The 16,142-nt window shown below is 39.8% G+C and overlaps 2 protein-coding genes across 2 annotated transcripts in view; one reads left to right on the forward strand and one right to left on the reverse strand.

Moving 5' to 3' along the window:
* The window catches only part of nek11 (NIMA-related kinase 11), a gene marked incomplete at both ends in the record, with an annotated part of 72,671 nt that extends 69,565 nt beyond the window's left edge, over positions 1–3,106 (forward strand). The window contains one exon of the mRNA XM_080540462.1: positions 2,905–3,106. Coding sequence (XP_080396588.1) covers positions 2,905–3,106 — 202 coding nt within the window. The remainder of the gene's footprint in view (positions 1–2,904) is intronic.
* The window catches only part of LOC308166610 (sialic acid-binding Ig-like lectin 15), a gene marked incomplete at both ends in the record, with an annotated part of 268,304 nt that overhangs the window by 156,848 nt on the left and 95,314 nt on the right, over positions 1–16,142 (reverse strand). The gene's annotated exons all lie outside the window — the stretch shown is intronic.

Raw genomic sequence — 16,142 nt, forward strand, 5'->3', positions numbered from 1 at the left:
GTTTATCATCCAAATGCTTAGGCTAGCGGACATGTTTATAGCTCACTGTAACTACACAATCGAATTGATCTGAATAGTGCTTTTTACAAATGGAATTCTCACAAAGTGCTTATAGTTACCAGAACCTGTTGTGTAACTGGAGGTTATTTGATGTGTTAATAGTGTCTCCATATACTGTAGTTCGCCACCTCACACACTGAAGAATGTAAACAAACTGGAGATCATACTACGGTACGTGGCAGGACTAGAAAGCAGAGCTGTGGAAATTCAAACACACTTGTTCACTAGGCTTCTCACCGCTAGTCAGCCTTGGCATGCACTGGCACCGCTGTGGTAAAGCAGCTAGCGTGTGCATTCCCCTTATAGAAAACAATATTGACCTTTTGGGGGATTCTAGCACCACTAACAACAGTTTTGAACACTAGTTGAACTGCCATCAGATGGACATGTTTCACCAGCAGTTCTATCAACTGCCAAATTTGATGACAACAGTTAGAGGGGAGAGATTGAAATCACAGTATGTTTGTCAAAGGTAAGCAGAGGCAAAGAGAACACAGAATAAATCCCACAAAGCTTTCTGTCCACTGTCTTTATCAAACAGAAATTGTATTCCCAACCCATGGTTGTTGGCATAATAGGATGAATGTTATGGGATATGGAGGCTTTGGCTATGTTCATACTAAGCTTGTGTAAAGGCTAGTTAGGATGGCAAGAGCTCAGAGGACTTGATTGGATGAGATGTGAGCTCAGGAGATAAGAGAGGAGGAGTGGGTGTGTACAATCTGCTTCATGTCTGAGCATTTGTTTATGCACATACATATTTATTTGTGTTTCTAACAGCATAAGTATATGAGTGTTTTTGTTTGTCAGTATTTGCATGTGTTTAAATGTGTTTCTGTACTACGGCTTTTCTCTTCTTGGGGACATATCATGTGTTCTCCTGTCAGAGGAAACCCTGCCTGACGTTCTATGATGACCTGCAATCCCCATTGTGACGTGTCTTGTCTGTGTTGAGACATGGGGCTGATATATCACCACCTTGACAGGTGACATGGTGACAGGCACTTTTCATCTTGAATGGAGGATCATTTTGACTTGATCCACCTGCCTGCTTGTCCCTGAAAGCGTTAAAAGCCATTTATTTAGTTGTTAAACAGATTTTTTTTGTCATAGCTATTATCTATTTATCTGATCAATTGAAATTGATCCTTGTGATCCTTGAAAGTGAGGACGTGAGTGAACAACTTAATTATGGCACATGCAAACAATTTCCACTTCCCACTCCGGGGTGATAGTGAAAACATAAGGGGGTGGGTGGCGCAGTATGTTAGTGCTACAGACTCCAGATTCATGTCACTGCAGGTTCCAAACCACCTACTCTCTTTCTGTCTCTTTCCTCTCTGTGTCCCCTCTACATATCTAACACAGTTTCATTCCTCATTCCTATTGTCTAAATACATAAAAAATACAGAAGGGGAATTCCACTCTTTAGAAAAATAACTGTGCATGGCCTTATTCATTTTCACCATCTGCTGCTGCGTTTTAGCTGCTGGATGACTCGACCGGCCAAAGGTACTTTTTTCAATAATGTCCCATGAAGTGAGAGTAACTGACAGATGGAGTGAGTTAATATGTTTAGCCTGGTTCTAGTTGTGTTGGGGCTGACAGACTAATTTCCACTGTTCCTACTCATCAACAAACCACAGTTTCAGATCCCAGAATCCAACCTGTCTCCCCAGGGGAGGTGCTTCCAACCCTGGGTATCGATGTGGCCTCTTCCCCTGCAAATAGCTGGCGCCTGGAGCTTCCAGTCTACTCGACAAACCAGGGATTACTTGACAATGACGAGATCACAAAGATCACTATGAACAAACTGATGATCAAAAAGGCTATTTTTAGCAGAGAATGAATCACTTTAACAGGGTTTCATCTCACAGAGACTGCAGTAGAAGCACCATAACATCCAATCTGAGATTTCCTAATGGTTCATTTATCTGGAAGAAAACTCTCAGAAGCTGAAGGAAGACGGCTCATCAGATGGCTGGGTCTGGCCAAACTAACACCGGCCCATAAATCTCTATGCTGTCTAACAATAATTACTCCAGAGATAGCTGGTATAAGGTGTTCTGTGAAAAGGATTGTTGAAAAGTCATAGAAGTTCCTCATAACGGACCAAAATGACTTCAGATTCAGTTCAATGAGGAGGAAAATCAAGGCGAAATCAGCCAGTGCAGACAGTCCTTCTTTAAAGTCAGACTGAAATTAGTGTTTGTTACGGTTGTTACGCTTAGTTTAGTTTTGTGGTACCCATTACAACACTGTACTGTGAAAAGGTTGTTCTAATAAGCTTATTACACACTGGGTTAAATTCAATGAAGCCTACAGTTGTTCCTTTTTACCATGGTCAAAATAGGATCACAGAATGGCTTGTCAAAACCTATAACTACAACTTGGTAGAGTCCACCCCCAGACAGTACTTATTAGACTCCACCCCCAGACAGTACTAATAGACTCCACCCCCAGACAGTACTTGGTAGAGTCCACCCCCAGACAGTACTTGGTAGAGTCCACCCCCAGACAGTACTTGGTAGAGTCCACCCCCAGACAGTACTTGGTAGAGTCCACCCCCAGACAGTACTTGGTAGAGTCCACCCCCAGACAGTACTTGGTAGAGTCCACCCCCAGACAGTACTTGGTAGAGTCCACCTCCAGACAGTACTTGGTAGAGTCCACCTCCAGACAGTACTTATTGGACTCCACCTCCAGACAGTACTAATAGACTCCACCCCCAGACAGTACTTGTGTGTCTGTGCAGACAGAAGTTTGTAAACAAAGACACAACCATTGCTTTTGTCAAGTTTGATTGAATTCCATCTCTGGCTCTGCCCTGTTTCTCTGTCCCAGGTCAATGTGCTGCCGGCTGGGCCCAGAGGTCTTCCAGAGGGTGTATGACTACCTGAGGGATGCCAGGGAGAGGCAGGAGAGCGAGGGCAGCATCAGAAAAGCCCTTAGCAGCCTCATGGACAGGCCCAGCGATGGCTTTGAGTTGGACCAGCTGCTGTACTACGAAGACCAGCTGCAGCGGGCCAGAGAGGGAGCGATGTGAGTGTGCAGGGTTATGTTCCAGCACTGCTGTAACACACCTGAATCAACAAATCTTGAAAGCGCAGGGCTGGAACAAAAGACTGCATCTTGTAGGTCTCGAGGTCCATGGTTGGTGACCACAGACATAGATTAACAACAAAGACAGCAAACATATGGTTTTGACAACATTGTACAGTGAAAATGATGCACACACTTTATAATACACACTTTACAATAACTGATTAACAAGCATTAGTAACAAGTATAAGTAAAAAAACAAAACAACGCATTAGTAAACTAGGTATACTATGTGTGTAGTACCAAATGGCAGCATTTCCGAACAATTATAAACATTTATAAATACAGCATGTATAAGCTCTTATAGTGGGTTATTGATTAAATTAGAACAAGGTATTAGGAGGTGTCTGTATCATATCCAACTAGAAAAGCAAGCTGCTACCAAAGTAGTTGCCAAGTTACCAAAATGCCAGAAAAGTAATAACATTAGCAGCTCTTCAAATTGCCATATTTAATATCAATTCATAGATTTATATTCCCCAGAGTTCTCCTTTAGAAAAGCACCTGCGGTTAGCCGATAGGTGTTGTTAATGAAATAGTGAATATGGTAATAATGTACACAAATCAGGGTTGTTGGGCAACTTCCTTGAATACATGGTAACAATTAGGATGCAAATATATGTGTTACAACTAATCACAGACATTTATTATGCCTTATAATGTTATAATATATCATAATATGTATTATATTCTTTTATTTATTCGTGTTGTTCCAACTGATAGAAAATGGCTGATAATAGCTCAGACATTGTGACACAATCATACATGCTGATGATAATACATTTGAATGCATTATAACTTGATGCTCTAAGTTAAATAAATCAATACAAAATTATATAGTTATTTTCAATTCATTCCAAGATATACAAGACATTTCCTGATGTTACAGATGTTACGCAATACACAAGGCGACAGCATACTGATATAGGTCATATGATTTCATAGAAGCTGGAAATGATAGAATAAACTAGGAGATATAATATACTGTATGATATAAACATATCTCTTCTTTGTGGGAAGGAGATCAGAGGGACTTTGGACTCTGTGGGACCTTGCAGGGTTACCTGTCAGGAGCAAAGGAGTAATGACTCCTTTTGTGTGCTCCCCTTTGAAGTGTGAGCTGTTTCTGCTTCAGAGCCGTTAATGCCAAGCTGACATGACATATCACAATTGAAATGACACATGACAAAGAGTTTGACATGGCTACAGAGATAATACTGTGGTAAATAATGTGCTTAAGAGGTGAGATGTCTCACATTTAGAGGGAGGAGTATGGTAAATTAGGCCCCAACGGCACCGGTGGAAGAACTTTATTTTATGGTCCTGTGTTTTCACTGTCTCTGGTGGCTTCTAGGAAATTATGTTCAGCAACTTCCTGGTACTGCAATTAAAGGCCCACTCCAGTCTACATTTTAATTTTCCTGTCTTTTGTATTTATTTTTTTTCGAGTCATTTCTATAAGGTGTGGTATTGGTCCCTGTCTTTGACGTACAAAATGGGCTTAATTTTAATAGACCATTCAGCGTTAGTCCATGTGAGTCAATTGCAAGTAAAACTGAGAATGGGATGACCATATGCTGGTTTCTTGTTAAATCAGATACATGTGTGAAAGAGATCATCCCGACTGCAACCAAGATTCCCCCTGTGACTAGAGCACTAGATCAATTAGCATACACCTGGAGCTCATTTTACTATCCAGATTTCTCCAAAACATTTACAAGCATCATGCCCCCTCCAGAGGACGTTCTAACAGGCCTAAACTCAAAGTGGCTTTTTGACTAGACTACAGTGCCTTTCATCAAAGTTGGAGAAAATCCTCTGTTAATTTTTCCAACTACTATACACACTCACCAAACACTTTATTAGGAACACCTGAGCAGCTTCTCAGAAGAATTGAGGCTGTTTTGAGAGCAAAGGGAGGCCCTACCCAGTATTAGTATAGTGTTCCTAATATTCACTTATTATTAACAACATTGAAACTGAACCTTCTGTTCTCCTTTGGCCATAACTTTGGCCTACTGCATTGCAGTAAGTTGTCATGTCTGGCCTTGCAGGGCAATAGCCTACTTTATATCCTGTAGCTGTCAAATGTGTTTCAAAATGTGAATTGACGTTGTGACGTGTTTCCGGGTCCAACGTTGGCTGAGGCGCTCTCTTCGAAATGCCGCAGTGCTGTGTCCCTTGTTGTATGAATAGATCCGAGTCTAACGTCATTCTGCCGCTTTAGTACACTGGTAAACTGGGATTTTTTTTATTTGGACCCGGAAATTGCTAAACGTCACGCGTGACGTCAGACTTAACAAGGGAATGGGGTATCATGACTGAGTTAGTCATAATCTATTTCTTCTGCAAGCTCGCTAACTATTAGAATTAGCCACAATTTACCATTGGGATGCATGCAGGGTTCTATCTGTTGCACTGCATTTTTTTGGTCTTACAATTCAGGTTCAAACATGGCTGGCTTTGCACTATTGTGTTAGCTAGCATCATTTAATGCAGGGTTTGTTTCGATTTTTGTGAAGGGCTGAGGCAGTGACCTTACTATCAACCAATCAGGGCTGTGGAACATGAATATTAATAGATTATGTAAACACACTCACTGCAGTAGGATCAAAACTTACAGTTTATAGTACAGTATGTGCTTTGTTTGTAGCCAAGTGTTTTACGCCAAGCTGTGTAGCTGCCTGAGTGTGAACATAACTTAATTATCATTCTGTTCACACATATATGATCAAGAAATGTTCCCTTTTATGCAAGTTGAACATGTAAATTGAATGAAGTGCTTCATGTAGCCTAATACAGGTGTAGCCTACAACATAAGCCTTTAAGCATTTCATGACCCAGACTCATGGGTTGAGACAAAAAGGGGAGACCACACATCAGAATCAATAAAATAACATAATATTTATTAACTTAGGCAAAATAATACTTAATACAAAAACAGGAATGAAAACTGGCATTTCTAGTTTTGTGGCATTATTATTATTTTACACCTTACAACATCGAGTGGGGGAAATAAGTATTTGATCCCCTGCCGATTTTGTAAGTTTGCCCACTGACAAAGAAATTAACAGTCTATAATTGAAATGGTAAGTTTATTTTAACAATGAGAGACTGAATATATATATATATTTTTAAATGGATCCTATATATAGGTCCTATAGCCCATCACAACTTGGAATTTCGGATGTCCTAATTTGGCAGAGTGGTGGGCTTATTTATGTGCCTGTACTGTATGATCAGTCGGCTTTAATAAAAGTTTCTAAATCCATTAAACAAGCAGAGATTTTTTTTTTTAAATAATATGATTAGGCTTGGGAAATACATTGGTTGCTTGCTGCATGTCACACCTCCGTTCATAACAGCTGTTCTGTGTTTTCCCAGAAGAGTTTGAGCTGTAGCCTGTAGCCTACTGTATTCTCATCAGAAACCTAACACACTGTAATATTTATACATACTGTACATACTTATATATACTGTAATCACTGCATCACAGACCTTGGTAAAATATCAATGGAAAATAGAAGAATGCATTACAAAAGGAAATAATAAAAGAATAAGTAATCCTAGGAAAGATGGCTTAAGTTGTGGACATCTGAAGGTTGTAATTAAAATTGCAATAAATAATTGATTAAAGGATTCACTTTGGCAACCCAACACTGGCAATGATGGAAAGTTATATGTGGATGTCTTACCATGAAATGACAAATAGCTGTGCAGTAAGTACACATATACTTATTTTGTTCCTTTCATGTCCTCCAAATATGGGAGAGTTGGGGCAGGGGAGAAAATAAAACAAATAAAAAATGGACTAGAAATTATGCAACAATGCTATCTGACAGAACCAAAAAGTAATGGGACAAATGTGACACGGTCTGTTGAAAAGGGCTGCATGTCGACAATTCTGAAGTCGTGCAAATGAGTAAAAAGCTCAGTAAAAAGCTCTCAAAAAGTATTTTATTTGTTTTGCATATTAAGAGTTTAAGTGTTAAAGAGCCCACTCTATATAACAAACAACAGTTTTAGGATCACTAAATACTTTTGTGAATTGGATTCACTGCCGTAGACTAATGGTAATGGCTTGACAGGTGTTTCTGGTGAGTCACATTTGTGCAGGCAGAAGAGCTGTCAATGTCAATGTATTGATTCTAGGCTGTGGATTCACTTTTGGAGTTTGCTCCTGGTATTTGTCAACATGAAGACCAAAGAGGTGTCAATGGAAGTCAAGGAAAACATTATTAGAAAGATAGCCAAAGGTAGGCCAAGTGGATAACTGAAGATTGCTCACCATATTAAGAACAACCTCACAACAACTGTCTCACAGATCAGGAACACTCTCCTGGAGGTGCAAAGTGCTCGCCCGGCTTCTAGAGGTACTTAGTTAACTCAGTCCAGTCAATGGTGGCATGGGAGGCTGTAATCATTCATGCTTGAATAATTTCTTTACATTTTTGGCATATAGCAGATGCCTTATTCCAAAGTGACTTACAATCAATACATTTGACTAAGTAAGTGAATCATCAATCCACCAGTCGTAGCAGGAAAAGTAATCTAGCTCAGGCCAGCGGCCATTGGCAGTTAACGTGCTACTGGAGAAACAGTACAAGGGGGTAGTAGATATCTCAGGAGAAACAGTATAGGGGGGAAGCAGGTGTGTCTGGAGACACAGTGCAGTTGAGGTGTAGCCTGAAGGGATGGGTCTTCAGTCTCCGACGGAAGATGGGGAATGACTCTGCAGTTCTGACAGCCGTGGGAAGCTTGTTCCACCAGCGGGGAGCCAGTGAGGTGAAGAGACGTGACCGGGCAGCGTGACTGCTGCGTTGGCGTAGAGGTGGTAGGTGGAGGAGCGGAATGAACGGAAGTTTGGGGGGTGACCATTGCTTGCAGGTAGGCAGGGGCTGTCCCTTTTACTGTAGGCGAGCACCAGCTTCTTGAATCTAATGCAAGCCGCTATCGGGAGCCAGCGAAGGGTGCGAGGGAGGGGGATGAGATAATTTGGGGAGGTTGAACACCAGACAGGAGGCAGCATTCTGGATGAGAGCCCGGCCATGAGTGCGTTGCAGTAGTCAAGGCAGGAGATGACCAGTGACGGGGTCAAGAGTTGCGCTGCTTCTCTGGTGAGGAATGGACGTATTCGTCTGATGTTGTATTTTTCACTATTTATATACTGGGTTACTATGCATAATTATTATTGGTTATTATTATTATTATTATTATTATTGTTGTTGTTGATGAGGCTTATATTTTCGATTATTATTATTTTTCAACAATGAAACATTTAGCTTCAGGGAGCCAGGTAGGCCTATGCCTACCTCAGTGAGATGACTGGCCCTGGTGGGTGGTACACAGCTTGTCTATTCTGGGGGAGATGGAGGTTGTCAGGCAGAGCATCATGTCATCCTCAGGCTGCAGTCTGGAATGGTATTTGCTCTTCAGGTAGGTGAGGGAGGAGAATCCACTTTCACAAAGATAAGTTGTTGCAGAAAGGCAAGAGGCTCACCATGGCCTTTGCTGTCAGTTGGGGGAAGTATTTCTGGCAATGGATCCAAACTGAGTGAGAGGCTTTGACTTTATGATACACATTCTTGTGTGTACTGTCTGTGGATACAGTAGGTCGATCAGCTGATCTTCCTCAGCGGCTGTCAGGTTTGAGTCTTTGAATGGAAACTGTATCCATGTCTTGTCCTTTCTCCAGGACTCAAGTACTTTTCAAATTGACTTTCGAGTGCCTCCAAGTGATCAACAATTGTGCATTTCACGTCAGGCGAGGGCACCGCAGAATCCGCAGAAATACATTGAAATGCGCAGCCAGCTCCACGCGGTTTTGGCCAACTAGAAACTTGTGGATAGCTGTGCGTAATTCAAAGACACGTGCCAATACTGATCCACAGGAAAGCCTTCTGACCACGGAATGGTAAAGGAACGCATAGTGTTCCGCTCCTATAGCGGCACATAGAGAAGCAAAGAGGAGAGTTTGTTATTAGCAAACTAGTAACTAAATTAGTAACGTTATGCTAGTTATTGATTAACGTTAATTTCGCAACAAAGACCGAACTGCACCATTTGAGCCAATACCTAGCTTGCTAGACAGGTGTGGGTTTTTTTCAGTTAACATTATGTTAGACTCTGCATCATGGGAATCATTTATTTTGTAAATAGCTTTTGTCAAAAGTAGCGTATTATTGCCTATTAATGCTTGTACTTGACTCTATCATTTTTGTTATATTTTTTAATTCTCACATTATTATTTTGGTTAACATTGACATCCATGTCGAGATGTCAGCAAGACACGCAGAGACACGTGTTGCCACATGTACATCGTCCTGACAAACAGGAAGAGTTGAGTGTCCTCTGCGTAGCTGTGGTAGGAGAACCCGTGTGAGGAGATTACAGAGCCAAGAGACTTGGTATAGAGGGAGAACAGTAAGGCTGTTCTCTGAGAGATTTCCTTCATTCGTCTCCCTTTAGCTCTATCCCTCCACTTCCGCCCTCTCCTCTGCTTAAAGCCTGGCTCGGTCAGACTCCACTTTTGATTCAGCCAGCTCCACCTTGAGCACTTCAGCCCTCTCCTCTGCTTCATGCCTGGCTCGGTCAGACCCCACTTTTGATTCCACCCACACCATAGCCCTCTGCTCAGCCAGTGCCCTGGTTTTATTTTTTTCATGCTGAAGCACTTGCTTGGGTTCCGCTGTCATGTGGAAGTATTTTCTCGCATGAATCACTCCTACCACTATCAATGACCATTGATGCTTTTTCACCCCAGCTAATCTCTTATTTAATTGTCAATTAATGACGTCTAGAACCAAATCATCTAGTATGTTTATTACTATCAGGAGTTTGTTACTATGCTCCTTTTTCAGTCGTAGGCTTATTGATGCTTCAAGTGGAATTTCTAGTTTTAGTTTTAACACTAGTAGTGATCAATTACTAGAATAAAACAATAGTTAACGGCCTGGCAGGATAACAAGACTACAAAATAACAAATTGACAGATTAACAGATTAACAGGATGTTTTGTAGTTAACCAACACAACATATATTCTGACAGTGAAAACACAGAATTCAGACAGTATTCTTACTATTACTGGTTTCAGATTTAGGATAGGTTTAAGAATGAATACACCAGGTAAATAACGGCTCATAAGCTTAAGAGAATTAACAGAGCAACCTCCAGCACCAGGTGCTATTTAGTCTGCATTGTGTATTTGATACTTTGCTGCTAAGCCAGAAATGAGGGACACACAGAATACTTGAAAATAGAATACAGAAATCATGGGACAATTCAAACAGAAAGTAGAAGCTCATTGCTGTAAACAGAGGTGCAACAGAATCAGGCATGACCCTAAACAGCAACAACAGTCATGCTGTAAATGTGAAAATGTGAACGTTTTAATCGCTTTAATTAATATGCCTTGGATTTGGAACATCATATTAAGCAACACAACAAGTAAAAATGTTGTCTCTATCACTCTATTTTAGTAAATTTAGTTTGTATGACTACAAACTAAATTTACTAAAATAGAGTGATAAATAGAGACAACATTTTTACTTGTTGTGTTGCTTAATGTCTCATATCTCCCTAGAGTGTGGTAAAAGAACCATAAATTCAACCTTCAAGCGCAGCGTCATGCATGCATGTGTCTGTCTATGATCTATTTGATCCTGTAATAGACCAACAAAGTTATGGTAACACACGTTTGTTGCAAGTGGCCCCCAATGCAGACACAGTGCTCCTAGGAAGAGAGTCAGCAAAAACACACCACAGCAGGAATTCCCTCAGCAACAGTTGAAAGTGCATAAATTACTGCCCTCTTCTTTCAGATGAGGCTCTCTTTGCACTCTAATTTGTCTATTTCTGTCCTTGTTGTTATGGCTCAGAGGGAATTAGGGATGAGAGCATTTGATCTATATGCATGAAAAACCTTCTGTGTGTATACATTCCAAACTTCCATCTGCAACACTGTACCTCTTTCACAACAGGAAACTCTCAGGAAGGGAATTCCCAGTGCTCCATACACTTTTTCTCTTGATCATTAGGTAGTTTTAGTGGTACTGTGTAATGGAAAAATACCAACACAATTGATTTGTATATTGATTCTCTGTATGAGAAACTTCTGATTCTTGACTTGAACTTTCTTTAACCTTACATGATCTTGTTATTCAGCAGATACTTCCTCTTTTCTGTGGCAGACTGTACCCTTGCAAGTGGTCGAGAGGGAAAACTCTCAGTGAAACTACTCTTATATAAATAAGATTGTGTTGCTATGCTTCGGGGTCGTTCTTCATGAGAGACCTTACATTCTCTATGTTGACGACTCTTTCTATAGAAAGCGCTGATAGATAATTAACTATTGAAACTTGGGTAACAAGTTGAGTCATTGAATTTACAGATTTCCACCACAACTGTTTATTTAAACTCTGCTGAAGAACATGGATGATGTTGTTCATCTACATGTAAAGTCCCAACTGTAATGTTTTTGCCTCCACTGATAAAAAAATAAAGTAAAAAGTAAAAAAATAAAGAATGTATTACTGCTTTTATTATTATTATTATTATTAGAATAACAATAATAATAATAATAATAATTGTCTTCTCCATGGACATAAAGTGTTTTTGAGAACTGAGAAATAATAATAATTATTATGGTAAAAATTAGACAAATGCATATGTTACGTCCGTAGTGTGTGTAGTTCTGTGTTTTGTTTGTTTATTGTGTTCTCTTCCAGGTGATTGTCCTTCCTCCTACCAATTGCCATGGTGATGGCCTGATTGAGCACAGGTGTGTCAATCAAGGGTGGAGGGAGGATAAAAGCCTGGGAGAGACACAGTGATGGGGCCAGTGGGCCAGACTACAACTTGAGAGGTTTTTTTCTATAAGAAACCCTAATTTACATGCTAATTTACATTTCATTTACATTAATAATGCTATTAATGTTTCAGGTGCCATTCTTCATCAGAAGATAGGGAATGATGTGTGTCTGAAATTAATTAGGAAATCCCAGGAAAATATTTTGTGTGGGTGTGAGAAAAGAAGAGATAGAGATAGGACTCAGGTGGGACACAAGTCTACCATAATTAGAATATCTTCTAAAGGAGTATACCTCAAAGACAAACACTAAGGATGTCAATGTTGTCCCTGAGGGATTCTAAATTATTATATATATAGTTATAACTAAAAAACACTTCAAGAAATCCAGAGAAAATAACATCCTGTTATGTTTTTGAAAACAATCCAGAATACTGGCTTTTCCTCAATAATATTTTTTTACATGTTAGTGTCGTTAGAATTTTCAAAACACACTTAAGCCTGATGGACACTGATATTTTCACAAACACAGACAATTCCAGTCTTCCACACACTGCAAGACTAATTCTCCCTGTCATGCTGTCTTGTTGCAGGAGCAGACCCAATGGTAGCTCTCACACAGGGCGATGCAACTAAGCCGCCTCTCAATCTCCTATTCAATGTTTGTTTGAATTGCCAGGACAAAGGCAACAATGGCGCTGGCCACAGTAGAACATACTAGCTACAGACATATTCGAGAATGTGGACATGTTCAGGAGCAGACAGCAGGGGCTGGAATTTCTAACTAGCATGATCATGTTCGCAACATAGGCAGGAAGCGTTGGTACTGCCAGAGCACCAGTTTTTCGTGAATTTCATGGTTCTAACCTGAGAATTTGAATGTATTACAGTGCTTTGCTTAAGTAATGGGACGGTGAAGCATTTATTTTGACTCTATACACCGAAGGTTTGGATTTGGATTATTGCTATGAGGTTGAAGTATATTATTTGTTATATTATTTATTTCTCAGCCTTTATTTGATGATATGTGTGTACATATTGATTTCACCATTCAGAAATTACAACACTTTTTGTATGTTTTGGGACATTGTCCTACTGTGATAAATCGCCATCCAATTAATTTGGAGGCATTTTTGCTTAGCAGACAAGTTGTTTCTGTACCCTTGAGAATATATTTTTCTGCTGCTGTCACCAGTTACATCATCAATTAAGACAATTGACACCCTCTCTATCATGTTTCACAGATGAGGTGGTATTCTGTAAATCTCGGGCAGATCCTTTCTTCTCCAACGTTCCACTTGCAATGACTCTGGTATATGATCATATTCATCTTATCTGTCCAGAAGACCGTTTTACAGACATCTGTTGGCTTTTTAGGTACTTTTTAGCAAACTGTAACCAGGCCATCCTTTTTGAGGATAACTACTGGTTTGCACCTTGCAGTGAAGCCTCTGTAGTTTGGCTGGTGATCTATTCTGCGGATGGTCGTCTCTGACACGTTCCTTCCTACAGTACTTCCTGGAGAGTGTTCCTAATCTGGACAGTGGTTTAATTTTTATTAAATGATGGTGTGCATTCTTTGGTCATTCACTGTAGAAGTTCTCCTTGGCTGACCTATCCATTTGCGATTGCTGTGAGATGATGTTCGAAACTTTAGATTTTGGCAAGCCTAAGGGTTATGCTATGTTTCAGATTGTTCAGCCTTATAATTGCTTCATTGACTTTCATTGATGTCTCTTTGCTCCTCATGTTGACAGACACCAATAGCAGACTCCAAGGGAAAATGCATAACCTAGAATCAATACTAGACATTGACAGCTCTCTTATGTATGCACAGATGATGAGACTGAACACTCCTGACTTACAAGAAACACGTGTCACGCCAATTGTCTCTTTTGGTGCCCTATGTATCAATTGTTGCCATTTCTAAATGGTTACAACAATATTGTATGTACACAAATAAAAGCTGTCACTCTACTTTAACCTCATAGTAATTGTTTGATTTAAAATCCAAAGGTTGCCAGTTTACAACACTTCTCATTGGGTAAGGCTCCTATATCGCATCCCAAATGAATGAAAAGAGCATGTGCATTCACGAGCAACTCCAGCTATGGCTGGAACCCAGACCCGCGGCTCAATTACGTAAAGGTGCATATTTGTCTTGTGGTTTGAAGTATACTTTTTATTTGACAAAACACATATGCTTTCAGCTCTTACTTGAATATTATTAAATCGACACATATAATGTATTAAATCGATGAAATTGTGTGTTTTTTAAAAATTATTATTTAATTTGTCTAATTTAATGATTAGACACTGTTACACTGTCAAAAAACTGCAAGACAGCAACAAATATAACACACTGAGGGAACATCGCTCCTCGTTTTTAGGTCATTAAAGGGATGGTACAGCCTATTTTCGATATGATGTGAAAATGCATTACCTTGAGTTTTCCTCATAGGTCAATACCGAAAGCACCTCTGTTAATCTGTTCAACGTTGCTACCGGCAGCACAGGCCAACGTCACCTCTCCAATTGGCTGTATTTCAAAAGACCTACATTAGCACCATCAGAGTATAACATCTCCACACGTTTGCACACTCTTAAGGGCTGGTTTGCGTACAGAAAGTATCATTGCTTTTTGTTTCTGGAACTAACTGGTTTCTTCCTTTTTTGCTGTAGCTCTGCAAACTCGTTAAGGCCTTTATTAGATGGTATTGACTCATGTAAACTAGAGAGAGAGGATTTATTCTTCTTTTCTCATATATTTCCTATTTTAGAAATCAATAAAATAATGGTTTAAATGACCTACAGTATTGATTTAGTTTGTATTTCTCATACTGTAGGATTTGAGGAAGGCTGGGCAGGAGAGGAGGTGTACATGAGGTGGTTCACAGTAACCTGTGGGAGATCAACACGCTCAAACCCCTCACAACTAACCAGAAAACATGGCACTGTGTCCTCTATATGTATTACCACTTCTCAGCGTATATTAGCAATCAAAGACAGTACAGTTAGAGGGATACTTTAGTTAATAGTGGATAGTGGATTACAGCTAAACCTAGAAACGAATAGAATCAGAATAGATCTTGAACTAATGTTCAAAAATCTTGTTAAGTTTAAGCGTGTTAAATCATCATGGCCCAGTTTGTACAACACTGTTTTTCTTTTTGCCCAGGTGAGTGGAGTTCAATTTCACCCCCTCAATTTCAGGCATGTGCCCATTGATATACTGTAGAATACTTAGATACAGCTAGCTACTGACTGTCGAATGGATTCCTTTGAGAAATGGCGAGTAGTGCAGCAAATCTGTCATTGTTAACCAAATTCACCAGCCCCTGCATCCCATTGCTACATTACAGTGGAAAACTCTCCCACGCTTACGTCCAGGCCCTACCCTCCGGCGTACTAATCAAGTAGACCAATTGTTTTTCACAGTACCCTCTCCCCTGAGACACACAAATATGACAGGCTGGGAGCAGCATCGGGTCAGCTCTATTGCTGTGCCCCAAGGGGACAATTGGCCTGAGATATTGATGCCATAAACTAAGTCTGGCAACCCTCTATAACCAGTATGCTACAGAATAACATTTGGCATATTTTTTTTTAAAACATTTTTTTATTTTTCTTCTTCTTTTCCTCTTGAAATCACACCTTGCAGTGACACATTGTTGCACAGGAGATTGACTCTTTACAACCCACATAAGTTAATCTAACCATCTAGCACTGTTCTGAATCATGAAAATGCTATTACATATAATTATTATATTATTATTATAATATATAATTATTATATTATATATAATGAAAATTCAAAGGCTGAGCAGATGACCAATATATGTTTACTTTTGTGCGATAATGGACGACCAACACTCACTTGGTACAACTTCCCTTCGACAATATCCGCTCCACCAGCACTTCAATCCAGTTCTCAGATCTTGCCATGATTATGATTTAAAACTCATAATTATGACAAAAGGTAATATCATATTTCTAATTTTGACGCACATATGATGTGTTATCCAACATTGAAAATACAATCAGCGCAGGGAAAGGGAAAGATAGGATAGAATTATGAATTTGGCGACATGCAAGGGTGCGCATACTGTACACATAAGGTAGTAAGTAAGTAAGTAAGGTTTATTTATATAGCACAAAATGTACAACGACAAGA

Source organism: Nansenia antarctica, assembly GCF_963989245.1.
Source record: "Nansenia antarctica genome assembly, chromosome: 10".
Taxonomy (NCBI): domain Eukaryota; kingdom Metazoa; phylum Chordata; class Actinopteri; order Argentiniformes; family Microstomatidae; genus Nansenia; species Nansenia antarctica.